The 16,629-nt window shown below is 35.2% G+C and overlaps 2 protein-coding genes across 2 annotated transcripts; one reads left to right on the top strand and one right to left on the bottom strand.

Moving 5' to 3' along the window:
- Positions 1 to 619: 619 nt before the first annotated feature.
- On the bottom strand, positions 620 to 4,744 carry LOC147864589 (ER lumen protein-retaining receptor-like). Its single transcript, XM_087318707.1, has 6 exons — positions 4,495 to 4,744; positions 2,519 to 2,784; positions 1,892 to 2,007; positions 1,740 to 1,813; positions 1,597 to 1,660; positions 620 to 819 (listed from the first exon to the last, which is right to left on the bottom strand). The coding sequence occupies exons 1-6, from the start codon at positions 4,583 to 4,585 to the stop codon at positions 783 to 785; spliced, it is 648 nt and encodes a 215-aa protein (XP_087174833.1). The 5' UTR covers positions 4,586 to 4,744; the 3' UTR covers positions 620 to 782.
- Positions 4,745 to 7,325: 2,581 nt separating this feature from the next.
- On the top strand, positions 7,326 to 15,063 carry LOC147864588 (uncharacterized). The gene is made up of 10 exons (XM_087318706.1): positions 7,326 to 7,505; positions 7,601 to 7,672; positions 10,835 to 10,927; positions 11,022 to 11,103; positions 11,182 to 11,238; positions 12,532 to 12,596; positions 13,413 to 13,505; positions 13,672 to 13,755; positions 13,837 to 13,917; positions 14,265 to 15,063. Exons 1-10 carry the CDS (start codon positions 7,404 to 7,406, stop codon positions 14,745 to 14,747), a joined length of 1,212 nt encoding a protein of 403 aa, XP_087174832.1. The 5' UTR covers positions 7,326 to 7,403; the 3' UTR covers positions 14,748 to 15,063.
- Positions 15,064 to 16,629: the final 1,566 nt, after the last annotated feature.

Below are 16,629 nucleotides of genomic sequence, written 5' to 3'. Positions count from 1 at the left end.
TCATTAGATACCAACATAGTTTTTAGAGGTTTTCAACTTATTTCTCAGATAAGAAAACCATATCTCTAGCAAACTTCATCACTATACAATACGTCTTTTGCAAAAAACTTGGCATATGGACCCACTATTTTAACATTTTCTAATTAAAATGTAAAAGCTTGGTCATATTTACTCTTGTTCTGAGGGTATGCACCCATTTGCACCCACTCTTTTAACAGTTTCAAATTAAAATGTAAAAGCTTGGTCCCTCGTATTTACTCTTATTCTAAGGGTATACAAGGATTTTGATGCTACTCACAAATCTTGGAGAAGCTAGATTATTTTTTGACTAGATTTGCATAGAAAATAAACTGCTTTTCAAAATACCTTGCCAAATAAATATCTGCATGTTTCATTCTCAAAAAGTTTCATTGACACTTTCCCTAAGGTAGTGCAAATTAATGTAGCACTATACTTCTAGTTGGGAAGAGTGGCAATGAATCCTATTGATGCCATTCACCTCAGAAAGATTAAATATTACATGAACACAAAAAAATCTGATCCCCCCTCATGGACCTCATTGAGATGCCTCAATCAAAATCATATGGAAGATCGTGATACATTTGTTCCTCAAAACGAGTCATCATAATTAAGACTTGCATAAAGACCTTAAATGTCAATGCTACACTGCAAGAATGATTTTGAACTAAATATTACAGGTACCAAATTTGTCAGTAATAGAGTCCTCAAAAAATACATGTTGCTTAATACCTGAAATTTGTTGATGTAAAATATCCACCACATCAAGCTGGAAGTTGTAGTTTTTCACTATTCCTCCAGCTGTAGAGAACAAGGTAAATTCATAGTTCACACTTCAACCTTCAGAAAAACACAATTCTTCTACTAAATATTTCTTTCATACGCACAAAATTTAATCATGTATTATCTAACAATTTGGACAACAATACTGAAAGAAAGAAGTTAGGCTAGACCAATGGAGTGCAACAAGTACTGGGAGCATTTTGTGCAAATAGATGAAATTGATTGAGTACTTTACCCAGGAATCAATCAATATTGAAACTTTCCAGTAACCCCCTTTTACATTGATCCTCACTTCTCATGTGCACTTTGTACACATAGGCATTATAATGTATGCCAAAAACATTAGCAGTGGAGGTCTCACTGTCTTTTGTCAGATAGCCCCTTGATCTCTTGACAACATGGAGTAAAAGAGCAAAGATAACTATAAGAAAGAGACCATAGCCTACAGGACAAGATAACAGTTTCAAATCCATCTAAGCAAAAACTATGCTTGTAAAACTGTCCAATTGATAGTTTAACTAGAATATAGAGCTGTATGTCCCAAGGTATTGTGTGCACAATACTCATTCGGTTAATATTACACCTCACCCAATAATCAGTAATGTCTAGTGGTATGAGTTAAAAGATAAAAAAACCTATTATACTTTATTCACTTTCTTTGAGCTACATAGTCTTGTTTGCATGGCCAAACATACATAACCATACACATATACCTAGGACAGAAACATTTTTTAACTGCTAAGGTCCAACAGACACAAGATTATTCTTGCATGATTTTAGAGAAAGATGAGTTACCTCTTTAGGTAGTAATAGAAAAAATCTGCATATAATGCTGTTTGGATGAGACCAGATATCCATGCTGCAACAAAAAAGATTCTTCTCTCTCTCTCTCTCTCTCTCTCTGTGTTACAACCCCTCATGTGAGCAAAGAAACTTACTGATCCATCTCCGGTAATGGCTTTCTGTGAAATAACGATATATCCAATTTAAAATGTACAAGCCTCTATATGCACTGCAAACAATAAATTTATAAAGTCAGTGGGTTGCAAAAATGGACTATAAAGTGAATTCATGACATACAAAACCTTACCCAAGAAGAAACACATAGTTCCCAGTTAGATTATCTACATTTTTAGTTCTTTGTAGCAACACAAGCTGTGGAAGTATTGCGACAGCTTCAAGATATAATGAGAATGTCCACATTACCTACATAATCGGAAAGAAACTGTAAATACTCATCGGCATTCCAGAACATGACTAAATTTCTCCTCTGTTTCGCCTTCTAATCATTTATCAATCCTTTTTGGATTGTTACAGACATGTAATATATAGAGACTAAGACATGTACACAGTGAGGAAACAATCAATCTCCACGAATTCCAGTGCTTACACATAGTTCTTTGCATTGTTATACCTTTCCAGGTTCGTACAAAATACACTATGCCTAGAGACTAAGATGCATTTACAGCCATGAAACAATTATCTCAACCAATTGCAAAGGCTTACGCATGTAGTAAATTTAATTGCATTTCTACTTCAAATGATTTATCCTACCAATACTAACGCAAAATTAAATGAACATCGAGGATGGATGTATAATAAATGAAATCACATTAAGCTTCAACATGAGTGGCAAACCTCCATATGTTTTTTGTGATTTATTAAAGTGATATATTTTTTAGTAAATGAAATGCAGATATGAAAGTAAAATACAGACCTCACGAAATGTGAACTTGTCATGCAGAAGGATAGCCAATATAAGACATGGGAAGACCAAAAATAAGTGTCGAAAAGTATCTTGTTCTTTGTCATAAGAACGTCGAACCACTCTGTGGTACCTTATATACCATACAATTGTGAATGAGCTCCCTAAGAAGAATAACTTCATGATTGTGTTATACAATGATATGTAATCAGTAAATATGTCCAAATAACGGGTGGCAAAAACAAGTGCATAGAGTTCTTGAGTCTTCAAGGAAATGCCTGAAACACAAACAATGTGGATTTAAAATAGGTAATGTATACCGATTATTTAAAATAGCAACATGCATATTTCCTTTCAACACAATAACCAATCATTTTATAATGTATAAACCTTCATAAGAGTTTCAAGTTATCATATAAAAGTCATGGAAAAAATGAGACATGACCCAACAAAATAACTATTAGACACTGATATGCAATAGAAACACAGGACCAGCATGAAAGATGCAAAAAGAAAAAGGAGAACAAAAGAAACACAAAAACCCACTTATAGAAGAGTACAAAGAAATCCTAAGATTAAAATGACTGCACGAAAACAAACCAAATCAGGTGGTTGTGGGGCATCAGACCCTTCTGAAGGCATAGCATTGAGCTCAACCAACTCATCATAACTTCAACAAGAATTTTACCTTCTTGGAAGATAGCTAAAATGAATCATTGATGTACCTTCGTAAGACCAAATGAAGAGTTTTAACTAATGAAAAATTAAGCCAAAGCAAACAACATGAAAAGGATGAAGGAAAGAGATTATTGAGAACAAGTAATTGAAAAATATAGGTACAAATTAAAGAGAGATGCTAAACAAGTATCATACTAAAAGATACAATTCTAGGTTAATAATTAGAGATTGGATGAAAATGAAAAACTAATAGGGATAGCTATAAGAAACACCTTGATAGAGGCCAAATTAAGAGTTCATCTTTACAGTTAAGAAGTTGTTTGGGTTGACATAGAAAGAAACAAGCATACACTGGAACAACCCCAAAGGATTATGAGCTACAAGATTGTTTAGGAATCAGCATAGACAAACCACCACACCATACTTCCTGTTGAGTTTAGTGCCTATGGAAAAGGACACTGCATAGTAACAGTAAGCATTGAGTGTCCCATAAAACCCAGCTTCACTCCCCCTTCTAGCCTTCTGCCTAGACAGTAGACTGGTTGGTCTCCACTAGCTCTCTGGCTACTGGTACCACAAATGAGTTTTGAACATCCTTACATGATTCATCGACCATGGTAACTATGTTCACACTTGTCAATCCAGACACTGAATACCTACTCCAAACCAGGTCATCATGTCCACACTTGTCTGTTGGAACACCCACATTGACCTTGTTCCTATGCTAAATTCCCCTACAACATGACCATACCTTACTCATCTTTTTCATGCATAGATGATATATGCTACAAATGCAAAACTCCATAAGTGACCGTCAACCTGAGTGTTGTGTGAAGGACAGTAAAATAGCTATATGCATATGCCATACATGTAAGATAGAGTTTTCATACCATACAAAAAATCTGTCTGTCTGACAAAAATGCTACTAAGATCATATTGAAGGATCTGAGGACATATCCACAAGACACAGCAAATACCTAATCTTTTCTTCATCTAAATAAAATCTCCAACAAAAATCATTCCTAGACATAAATCAGTCGGATCCAAACAATGAAGAAACTCAATTCACAAAAAAAATGTGGTTTCTCTATCATACATTTTATCTAGCAGAAATTTCTAGTGTTTTGATCTGACCCATTGTTTAGCAGAAATCAGTCATTTTTTCGCAGAAACCAGCCATTCTTTTGCCAGAAAACTTTCAATTTTTGGGAAAATCGTTCATTGTTTTAGCAAACATCAATCAGATCCAACAGACAAAGAAAATTAAATTCAGATAGAAATAAGAAAGAGAGCCAATAAAATTGACATACCCGCGCAAGACTTGATGGTGTGGATCTTGAGAAGTAACAGAAGAATACTGAAAAGATGAGACATGTCTCCAGCAAAGCGAAATATGTTCATCGTTACTTATACGGAAAATTCTCCGCAACAGAATTGTCTAACAGAAAGAATAAGATACCAAAACAGGCAAGCAGAGGTGCTTCAAAAAGTTTGTAACTTGAGGGAAAATCCCTGCACACACGAAATGGAATGGAATGGGATTATTCGTCTGTCCTTCTCCTGCCTCTTCTTCTGCTCCGTCTATTTATTGTTCTGAACAATTTATAAATCTGCCCCTCGGTTAGTTTTCCGGAAATCTCCCAAATACCCCTCCCCCTCTCTCTTCACGTTCTCTTTATAAAACTCCCACAATCGAGACTACATCAACAGATGGCCTAGGAAAATGTCCATTCACCAAGTCTTCTTCTCCCTTTGAGGCATTGTTTGTGTTTTCAGAACGCTCGCCACTCCCTTATCACGCATCTTTGTTATTACTTTTCGTAAACTACAAAATACCACGTCAATGTATCAAACTACCAACCTCACAACCTCCAAACATGTGATACAACCATCTCTCTCTCTCATTGTAATTAGCTTACCCTAATGGTAAGTTATTACACTACAAGCACCCAATCTTGGGTTTGAAACCCAAATTCCTCATCTCTCTATTATATGCTTCATACATATAATCACTACAAGCACCGCATCTTGGGTTCAACCCAATTTCCTCACCTCTCTATTATATACTTCATACATATAATCATGTATACATATCTCTCAATATATATCTTAATTCACCAGATGCCACTATGGAATGTAGGGGTTGAACCCATGACCTCCTGGTCTCCATTGGGCAACCTTACCAACTAAGCTACATCTATCTGGGCTCTCTCTCTCCTATATTTGTAAATTGAAATTTTCATAACGAAAGTGGAATGAAGGAGAACGAATATGATGATTCACCTAGTGAGTTGATATTTGCCAATCAACATGCATTGGGTAAAGCAAATAAATGGTGGACTCCACATACATGTTGTTGTGCATTCTAACTTTGCTATCCATATACCTAACGATCTCATAATTGGAGATAAGAAATGGGCAATGCATGTGCATATCCATTTTTGGACATTTCAATATTCATTGTATTGCCCAAATGGTTATGCCATGGGACTTTCATCAACTAGTTCTTCCTCCTTGGTCAAGGGGAAACATATTTATACCTTTTACAACCACAAGATTTCCCTTAGGGATATTGAACATGTAGTTCACAAACATGAGCTTGTATCCGACCTTGTCCACCCAACCCACTTAACATCGTGTACTTTGTCAAATCGAGAATGTGGTGAACTTTTATCCAACTTGAATTGTTCATCATCCTCCAACTGGAATGCGGTGGCTCCTATCACCCATTACACGATGATGGGAATTTCCCAATGGGATTGTTCCACGTTGATGGGTGTCATAAGATGTGAACTAACCTTTATGGATTGTCGCATGTGATATCATGTTTGCTAGTATGATGTCTTTTTTTTCTTCTAGTAAAATCACACAATTATATTAATTGCATGTAAAAAAAAAAACCCACTATTACAACTGTAAGTCATCTTTGCTTATCTACATAGAGAGTTATGTATTTGCTAGTAGGATGTCTATGTCCATGTATTTATGATTTCTCTATGTTAACTATATTCTTGAAAGGATTTTGATTTCATCTAGTTTTATTGAGGATGGGAATTCTAACAAATCTTACATTACCATCACCCAAGTTCCTCCATTCATACATGATTCATGCACAGAGGCACAATTGTCTTTTGAAAATAGCATTTTTGTTCATAGTTGGCAACACTCCATGTTCCTACTCAAGTGTTTTATTTGGTTGCATATATTTGCATTAGCTTCTGCAGTTTATGATTGCTTCTATTTCCCTCACATACTCACCCATGATTCATCTTGCGCATTCACCATAGACCCATAGAGGACCTCCTCGTTGAAAGTTCCCTTATGGTGGCAATTGTAACATTCCCACGTTCCTTTATCAAAACTAACACCATAATGTTTGCACCCTTTTGGTATGTGTGAGACTGAGTATTGTTGTTTAACACCATAATGTTTGCACTTTGTTTTATAACTTCCATTTTCTATTTACATATGAGATATCATGTATATATTTAGTTGGTACTTGAACTCCTTTATCAAACTAACGCCATAATGTTTGCACCCTTTTGGTATGTGTGAGACTGGGCATTGTTGTTTAACACCATACTGTTTGCACTTTGTTTTATAACTTCCATTTTCCATTTACATATGAGATATCATGTATATATTTAGTTGGTACTTGAACTTTTCTTCCATATGCCTCTGAAAAGGTGCTCATTAAGCACCAAATGAAAAGAATTCTTGAAGTGTAGAAAGCAACATTACAATTCTTTACTTTTCAAATGACTTTTTTCCATTAGAGCACGTAGAGTGATAAGATGACCAACAGGGTTACGATGTTTTCATAAATTTGCGAGTTGTTGTGCTTCTTTTCATGCTCTCAACAGATACAATGCATATACAGATAGAGAATCAGTAATTGTATTTAAGTCGAGATCGAGAGTGAAGGCGAAAAAAGTGCTCTTCGTCAACGTCCTTTGGAGCAATTATACGTTATGTGTTCGAATCATATGCGCTGAAGCTAAAATTGGTTGGGTGGTTGAGCGGGGGCATCGAGGGAAATAAAGAAAATCGAAGGGCACTTGGGAAATAAACAAAAACCCCACAGGAGTTAACTGCGAGTTTTCTCCACAGCTCAAGCTTAATGTTCCGACCTTCCCACTGCTAGCTAGCTACTGTCACGGCTGCTGCTGCTGACGAGTCACGACGACGACGACATAGAAGTAGTAGTAGAAGAAGAAGAATGGCGACGCTAACCCTAGAACTCATCGCACAGACAGCAGAAAATAAAAAGAGTCCTTCTTCCTTGACCGAGCTCTCGCTCCCTGGAAAAGACATACACGAGGTCAGTGCTTTCCCTCAATTATATCTTCCACACTTTGTTTATCAAGGTGTGATTATTTTCTCTTTTTTTACCTGGTACATGTACATATATCGTAGATTCATAGCTTGGAAACACTTACTAACCTTGTGCGGCTCGATCTTAGCCGGAATCGTCTCACAAGTATAGAGGTATGTCATCTCACCTCTCTCTCCCGAGTCATGATGAACTCTGTATACATCAAGAAACGTCATGGAAAACTCAAATGAAATTTAAATACATCACATTCTATATGTAGTATACAAATGCATACACACATATACATATGTATCTGTGCGTGCATATGTACATGTAGAAATGCATATGTGTATCTGTATTCCGGTACATCGATAGGGATATATATGTATATACATTTTGTCAGTTACGACTGCTTTCCTGAACAGTGTATTTCATAGGAACTTTCATTATGGATTGCTAGCAATTTCCATCAATTGGAAGGAGCTAATTTATGAATGATCTTTTTAGATTTCATAGAAGAAAAACAATAGTTTTTATAGAGATTGAAATCGGCATATGATAAAAATTATGATTACAAATATTAGTGAGCAGGTAGAGGTGTTCTTTTAAACCCTTGCTACGTTATTTCTGGAGGGTGATCAGGCCTATGTAGTCGGTTGTGTTCTACAGGGAAGAGGAAAAAAACGAACTATCACATGTTTTTTTTGGAGGGTGGATGTGGCTGTAACATGGTGAAGAAGTAGAGGTGCTGGTTTCTGTTGCAGGCATCGTACAATGTCAGACAATGACTGTCTGAGACGATTTTGGTCAACGATGTGCTTCTTGTCACGCTAAGTTCCAATGACTTTGCATGTCAGAATCAGAATCGGAGTCTGCAGAGTTCAGCATCAGAATCACTTTACGTCAACATATGACAGTTGAAATTGGACGTCTATTGTATTCCTCTCATAAAATTCCATTATCTCATCTTGTTTTCCTGGATTTTCTTGAAGGTGCAGTGAAAACTGAAACTTGAGATCTGTTGCCTCAATGTTCTGAGTCATTTTGCTTGTAATAAGTATTGTTAATGAACACTATTTAAACTGCTAGATATTTGATTTTGGATGGTTTGGTTCTTAATCTGGTGCAAGGACTATCTTGTTCTTTGCATCCTCACATTTGCCACCACCATTCTCTCCCTCCACGGAGCTCAGTTTTTCAGGGACAAATAATCATTGGAGCCATATCAAGCCGAAGAACACTTATTGACCAGAATGATCTGAAACGATCTCTACATCTTGTTGTACAATGCCTGCAAGAAAAACCAGTACCTCTACTTTGTTGCCACGTTGTAGCCTTGTTGAACCTCCAAAAAATGTGTGATATGACTTTGGCTTGTTTTCTTCCCCCTAAAGAAAGACCCCATTTTATAGGCATGTTCACCCTTCAGAAATACAGCGACAAGAGTTGAGAAAAACTGCCCTCCACTCTTGTTGTCGCTTTTTTTGTGTCTATCTTTACCACTCTTTTAGTTATGCCTTGTCTTCTCTATAAAGACTTATGAGTTGTCCTAGAGTTTTGCGAGCTCTATGGGGCATATAGGTGTTCATGTATGTGGATCTTTGTAATCCATCCTTTGAGAAGCTCATGAAATTGTATTTGTAGCAATCAACAACAGTTCAGTTTGACCAAAATCAAACTGCGAAACCATGGGTTAACAAGTTAATGGTTTAAACGCTTTGAAACCATGGTTTAAACAATTTAATGATTTAGGGTTGACACTTGATTATTTTGTTAAATATTTTCTTGTTTATTTTTTTGAACAACCTTTTAATTCTTAAGCCTAATTCTGACATTTTAGGAAAATCTTTAAAATTTTGAATTTTGAAAATTAAATTATGAAAAATTGAAAAATTGAAAAATGAACCTAACATGAAAACAAAACCGAACCGTGAAGCCGCAGTTTTAATGGTTTAAATGTTTGAAAATCTCTAAATTGTTTGGTTTGAGCTTGGATTTTTTGTAACAGTTTGGTTTGTACGATTTCTGTTTAAACAATTTTGTGGTTTGCTTCGAGTTTCCATTTTATTTTTTTGACGGCTCGGTTTTAAACAGTTTGAGTTTGACGATCTTGAATTGAACAGAACTGAACCGAACTGTTGCTGATTGTTAGGTATTTGTACTATGCTGCTTTTTGGGAAGAGGCCCTCTTGGTGTTATCTAAGTCGTTTGGGTATAATATTGCTATATATGTATAGGCATAACTATATGAACCAATTCTAAAGCTAATTTTAATGGTTTGCAGGTAGGATAAATGGGAAACTAAATGTTCTAGGACTTGGGACAAACTCATAAGAACTTATGACACATGGGAACTCATGGTGGTTTGGTAGCTCAAGGTGTTGGGCTATATAAATGGGAATAGCTACCTCCATCATAATGGTAGTTTGAGAGACTGTTGAGACTGTATTAGTGAGGCACGGTTATCTTCTTTTGGATCCGTTGATCTCAACTTCCAATGTATAACATATGGTCGTGTTTGGTGGTATATGACACCGATGACCATTTCTGTTCGACCTTTGTCCTTTGCCTGGGGGTAGTTAGTGTGGTTAAGCTCTTTTAAATGATTTGGTTCTTAATCTAAATATTCATCACATATCATCAATATTTCTATTCGTAATAATAGGTATTGCCACAGAAAATTGTTCCTTTTGCCATTCTAGAGAGGTCTACGGTATTAGATTGGTGACAACTTTTCAATGTTGAGTCCACTGTTATTGAACCATTTCATCACATGTGAGGACCACAATCGTCCTCCCTGTTCTATTATCACAATTTCCTTGATTTTTCAATTGGCTTATGCGTAATTCTTTGTGGTGGCATGGTTCAGATTTGGTTCATGAGGCTTGCCATTTGAAACATGGTCATCATCACATGTGCTAGAGTATAATGCTGATCATTTTCATTGTTATCATCCTATTTGTTGGATGTTCTGTCTATTTACATGGTTGTTCATGTTTGATATGTGGCACACATTCTGTCATGTTCCATACTGGTTGTACCCATTAGATCTGGGGTAAAATCCCACCAAAAAGTTAATAATTGATCTAATATAACTGAAAATACCCTATATACATGTAGATATGCATGCACAATAAATGTAAATGTGTGTATACATGTATTTATTTATCTGCACACATCTTTCCTGCATTAAGTAGAATAAAGTTTGACATCGTTGCATTGGTTCATGTAGAATGAATTTTCTAATAAATTTTTTTTCTAAGAAAATGGATTGGGGATGTAGTAAATGAAGTAATCTTGTGAAAATTGACTTGCTTTTTCTTTTTATTAATCAGGGTCTATCAAGCTGCAAAAATCTGAAATGGATTTCTGTTGCACAAAATGAATTGAAGTCTTTGCATGGTGTTGAAACACTCATTCATCTCTCAGTGAGTATATAGGCCATTTCTATGGCTAGATATTGACTTGAATCAAAAAATCTTAGAAGGTTTGACCATTTCATTAAAATATATAAACATTTAGGTACTCAATGGTAGTAGAAATCAGATTAACTCCATGAAGGAGGTGGAAAAGTTATCTAACTTGTGTGCTCTCATCTTGAATGGTAATCTCCTTTTCTGCTCATAAAGAAAAGAATTGTCGGAGTCTTTCTACAGATAATGTCCTTGGGTTTATTTTACAGACAACAAAATCCATTCAATTTCCAAGCTCAAGAACTTAACATCTCTCAACACTCTTGGTAATTCTCAATTTTCCTTATACACATTTTTTGGTATAATTGGAAAACTATTTTCATGCATTTGCTTCATGAAGCCTTCATGAAGTTAAGAATTGAAATACAAATTGTGGATTACAGTCATTTGGAGTACTATCATTTAGCAATTGGCAACGGTTTGGTTTGGCTCAAACTGGTTTGGGAGTCTCAAACTCAATTCGTTTAAAAAATTGAAACTTACACCAAACCAAACCTCGAAACTATTTAAAACGAATTGTTTAAAACCTGACTTTAGATCATAAACCATTTAAACTGTTTAGCAAATTTGCTTAAAAAATTAAACTGAAAAGCATGAATTTTCAAAATATGGAAAAATATGTACTAGTATATGAAAACATATAAGAGATTACTTATAAGAGAAATGTTAGTGTTTATGATCTATATAATAAAAAATGACCATATAAGTCGCTTAAGCTGCTGTTTCAAGCTTCATAAGCCGTAAACTGCTAAAACCAATACACTTTCAAACAGAAATGTTAACACCCAAACCCAACCAAAGTAAACAGTATAGGCCAATAAGCAGTTAAACTGCACTTTATGGTTTGGTTTTGCCTCAAACTGAATGGTTGCTGATTACTACCATCGTTCACATTTTGGGAGGAAAATCACATGCATATAATATATAATCATTAAGTTCCTTTTTTGTTTTTAGATTATAAAAGTTCTAAATAATGAAAATAAATACCTAAAGTACCTTGGAAATTTTCAACTAAAAATGATTGAGAATTACCTCCTATTCGTGATTAGGCAAAAGGTGATTTTAAGATTTACATTGTATAAATTAGCAGGATTTTTGCCATGTATGCATTGGGTTTTATCCGAGGCATGGGCTGGGTAAGTTTAACCTGAGGCCAGAGATTGTAAAGACCCTAGACAAGTTTACCGGGTTGAATGATTTGGTGTCTAGAAATGTAATCAATGAAGCACCCTGTTTAATCTGAAGCAAATTTGAAAAAAATGGTAGACTAGCAATTATGCGTTCCAATATGAGTGAAGAAACTGAACAGAAGTGTAAAGAGACTCCAGGAGGAGACATTGAATAAGAAAACTTCACTTTACTTACGTCTCCCCTTCTACACTGCTAGAAAGCATCACCATTTTCTCCCATCTTACCTGTCAGTATAAAGCTACCTGTTTCTCCTGTTTGTTTGCATTCTTTGTCCTTGTACATTGTCATGTGTCCAGTAATCTGCAACATTTTAAAATGAAGAACAAAGAAGATCTTGGCTTATATGTGTTGGGTTGATTTTGATGTAGTATTATCAAGAAATCCAATTTCCAGTCCAGGAACAGCATTGAAAAGATCAACTTCTCTGACAAAGGTTCCTTCTTGACTGTTGCATTTTGTGTATGTGAGAGAGAGACAGAGACAGAAGGAGGCAAGAAGAGGCCTAGATGTAAAAGATCTATTTGAGGTTAATTTTGAACTATGAGAACAATTTAAGTGTATCATGTAGGTTCTATGGACTTCAATAAAAGAGCGATAGAACTATAGACTGCACACTATTTGACAAACTACGTATCACCGTCTCCTAGATGTCTTGCTTACCTCCTCTAGATCTCTTGTGTCTTGACCTTATGAGAGTTTATAAGAAGATAAGCATAACCAAAATCCAATGTATAGATTGCAGCCCAAAAAAACACCATGTAAGGCACTTATAAGAGAGGTATTAGGGTTTATGGTTTATATAATAAAAAATTACCATGCAAGTTACTTAAGTTGCTTTTTCAAGCTTCACAAACCGTAAACTGCTAAAACCAATATAAGAGAGGTGTTAGGATTTATGATTTATATAATAAAAAATGGTACCTCCTTATAAGAAAGTTGTTAGGGTTTATGATTTAACTATAGACTGTGCACTATTTTACAAACTACGTATCACTCCTCTCCTAGATGTCTTGCTGATACGTCCACTAGGTCTCTTGTATCTTGACCTTACGAAAGTTATATAAGAAGATAAACATAACCAAAATCCAACGTATAGATTGCAGTAAATAAGTTAAGTACTTGTGATTGAATATGTGAAATCAAATAATGTTTCTGGTTACTTTTGCAAGTAGCTGTTTATGAAAAGTATAGACTTTTTGTATGGAGTGAAAGATGAAAAGCAGGATTTAGTAACTTTGGTTTTATGTAGCTTTCATTGTCAGATTGTCAGCTGCAAGATCTTGATTGGCTGAAAGGTTTAGTTGCACTGAAAGAATTGCGGCTTGCACATAACAAAATCACTGTACGTCAGAATCCTATTTCGTTTTTGCTAATCGAATGTCTACCATCTATTTTGCCTTTCCTTACAGATTTTGCATTGCAATGTTTGAAATTTTCATTCAAGTATATAGTAGTGTTTGATAGCTCAAAAGTTACTGACTGTTAATCCAAATATCTTATTTGTTCAGATTCTACCAGATGTCCTTGGAGGGATGCAATTGCGAATTCTAGACTTGGGTAACAATTGTTTAGAGACATTATCTAAAATTCATGTATGTGTGCAAACAGTTTCTGGCCATTTCACGTCGTCTTTCTAGAAGGCTTATTTGTTAAAGCTTATGTTGGCATTTCAGGTGCTTAATGTCTTACCTAGCTTAGAGAACCTTAATCTACGTGGAAATCCTCTTTGTTCAGAACTTACATATGAGGATGAGGTAAATACCTTGAAGTTTACTGGCTCTTATGTAATAGTATGTTTCATCCACAATGAATGGAACATTATTAAATTTACCCAGAATTATGGAAAGTATCAAATGAACTTGATATTCTCAAAAATATTAATAATGATCCTATCAATATTAGTGGAAGATTACCAAAATGGTCTTCTTAATAGGAAAGTTTGGCAAAGTCTTTCTCTGAATAATGTATCTTAAGGTGGCAGCATGCATATTAGAATGGTGTAATTGCTTTGTTGTGCCGGTTATGTGAAATTGCTGATTTATTATTATTATTATTGTTATTTTCATGTAAAATTTCTTATCTATTATTATGATTGAGACAGGTGAAGAAGCTGCTGCCTCATTTGTCTGTTCTTGATGGGCATTTGTTGCAAAGGGATAGGAAGAATAAGTACCCAAAGGGGAACCTTTCTCCTAATATGCAAATGGTGAGGAAATTTGATGAAAGTGAAGATGGAAAAGGACATGGCAAGAAAAGAAAATCTAATAGAAAGGATGATGGGAAGGCAGTTTCAGATATGATAGAGGATAATACGAAAGATCAGAAAGTTTGTACACGTGATGATATAGAAGAAAAACCATTTTTTGACCTTATTATGCAACAAGAAGACTCAACTCAACCAGTGGATGCAAAAGAAAAGGAGAAACCAATGAAAGATGACAGTGGAGTAGTATCAATAACAAACAAAAAAAAGCATATTCGACAAGAAAAGGCAAGTCGGAATTTCAAGAAAGGTTCTCCATTTTTTGTATCTGTAGAGGAAGTAAACATAGGAGTGGGAGGACCTTCACAATGGGACAATTGAGTTTAGAGTTCTGTAACCCTAAAACCCTAAGTCTTCACAGTAGGGTATCTGGCTTCTTTACTAAAGGTTAACCTATATCAGGCTTTTGGTATTACTGGTGGCCGTGAGAGTCAAATGAAGTGCAAAGCTTACAAACGAGGCAATGCATTTATCCATCCTCGAACTCATTGGATGCATTTTACCATCATTGTGAGACGCCATGGATGCATTTCCTGGGGATGAATGAATACAACCTTTGGATCCCTGGGTGTAAATTAACTTAAAAATGTCTCTCATTGCAGCTCCTAGAGTTATTAATGCTTTCTTGTTTACTTTCCATCTTGATGTCAAAGGGAATGCTGGCCAACCATTTTTGGTAAACGAGGATAGTGGAAGATCAAGATCGCTGTCCGTTTTTGTTTCTCTTATTGGATGATTTGTCTTTGTTTCTCATGCATGATTTGGTGCACATGAAGGATGTTTTGGTATAAAACAAATTGGTCGTCTTATTTTTCCTATTGATTTACTTGTTGATTGTATAGTCTCATGCACATGCCCCCTATAAATGGTAGTGTAATAAGAAAGTGTATCCACAATAACATTCTCCTTTCAATCATGTGATGCTAAGAAAGTACGCAAAGGTGGACATAAACATGATAGAACATACTAAAGAAAGCGAAAAAAATGTGACCAAATCTCAAGAAAAGAGATATATGGATAGCTTAAAATGCGTTGATGTGTGCTAAATATCTTGATGATGGTGATATATCTCAAATAAATAAAATTGTCCAAATTTAATCAAGTGTTAAAACTCTGAAATATTCCTGAGATTTTCTTTATTTCTTGACGCATGTGAAATTTTCATTATTTGCTTTGATGCCCTTGATCAACCCTTGACTTGAAAGAACAATCACACATACTATTTGAGTAGTGATAAAATCAAGTCGTTCCATTTGTCTCAAATAAATTTGCTGTTTAAGGGACATACTATATGTATGTCTCTTTTTTCTTCCTTTGAGGACGTGGCACTAGTCATTCAAAGAAATGATGAAAACATAGGGGTGTTTTGGAAGATGCAATAATTGAACAAGTATTTTTTATTGTTTCCCTTGAACTGTCTAGGATTTAGAGAAGTCTGTCAAATTGACATTTCCACTATTGAACAAAGAAAGGAAATTGAATATTTAAATAAGCTAGAAAAAAGTTATAAGAACAATTATGAGTGGAGCAAATAGCCAAAATAAATGAATAATATGTTTTCAAAAAACTTCAATGAACCTATAGACAAATCTAGAACAAGAGACAACTCTTACTTTGAACTCAAATTGCTCATATCATAAAAAACGTTGACTCTTATGGTTCCAGTTAGACGGATCATTCATCTCACTATTAGAGCCCAAGATGGAACTTTGATGCAAAACATGCCAAGGTGCTAGTATAGTTCCACATAAATAGGAGATCATGTACAAAGAATTTGAGTTTAATACATTATTGAAGCCAACAAGGCACGCTAAGAAGAGACAAGTAAGAATCTCAACACAACATTGAAACTTAGAACAACCAAGAAGTTTGCTCCTCATCATGGCTACAAACACATGAAATGTCAATGTACACCCAACTATGAGATGGCATTCCCTATACAACAAAACCTCAAAAATTCAATGTATATCCAAAGACTAGTGTATAGATAGAGCTCAACACCTCAACATGCATCCAAGGCCTATTGAATCTACATCCAAATGCTATGCTATGCTAGCATGCATACAACTCAATATACATCCAAACTCTATTCATGCATTGATAGCTTATTCTTAGGTCAATGTATGTCCTAGGCCTACTACATAGCCGAATCTTAAAAGCTCGGCCAATGTTCACAACATTTGTATGATGAGTTCTCAACAAA

The sequence above is a fragment of the Azolla caroliniana genome, unplaced genomic scaffold (assembly GCF_043228905.1).
Source record: "Azolla caroliniana isolate FFs.n. ecotype wild unplaced genomic scaffold, voAzoCaro1.0.p SCAF_4, whole genome shotgun sequence".
NCBI classification, from domain to species: domain Eukaryota; kingdom Viridiplantae; phylum Streptophyta; class Polypodiopsida; order Salviniales; family Salviniaceae; genus Azolla; species Azolla caroliniana.
Note: the sequence above shows the minus strand (reverse complement) of the source record. Positions and strands in the feature narration are given on the sequence as shown.

What these genes read in the sequence shown, in the direction of transcription:
- LOC147864588 (XM_087318706.1), top strand. Translation starts at nt 7,404, where the DNA reads ATGGCGACGCTAACCCTAGAACTCATCGCACAGACAGCAGAAAATAAA. An exon ending in AACATCTCTCAACACTCTTG is followed by an intron (nt 11,239 to 12,531) that starts GTAATTCTCAAT and finishes ATTTTGATGTAG; the next exon opens with TATTATCAAGAAATCCAATT. An exon ending in GATCAACTTCTCTGACAAAG is followed by an intron (nt 12,597 to 13,412) that starts GTTCCTTCTTGA and finishes GGTTTTATGTAG; the next exon opens with CTTTCATTGTCAGATTGTCA.
- LOC147864589 (XM_087318707.1), bottom strand. Translation starts at nt 4,585, where the DNA reads ATGAACATATTTCGCTTTGCTGGAGACATGTCTCATCTTTTCAGTATT. An exon ending in AACTATGTGTTTCTTCTTGG is followed by an intron (nt 1,814 to 1,891) that starts GTAAGGTTTTGT and finishes TATTGTTTGCAG; the next exon opens with TGCATATAGAGGCTTGTACA. An exon ending in TTCTATTACTACCTAAAGAG is followed by an intron (nt 820 to 1,596) that starts GTAACTCATCTT and finishes TGTTCTCTACAG; the next exon opens with CTGGAGGAATAGTGAAAAAC.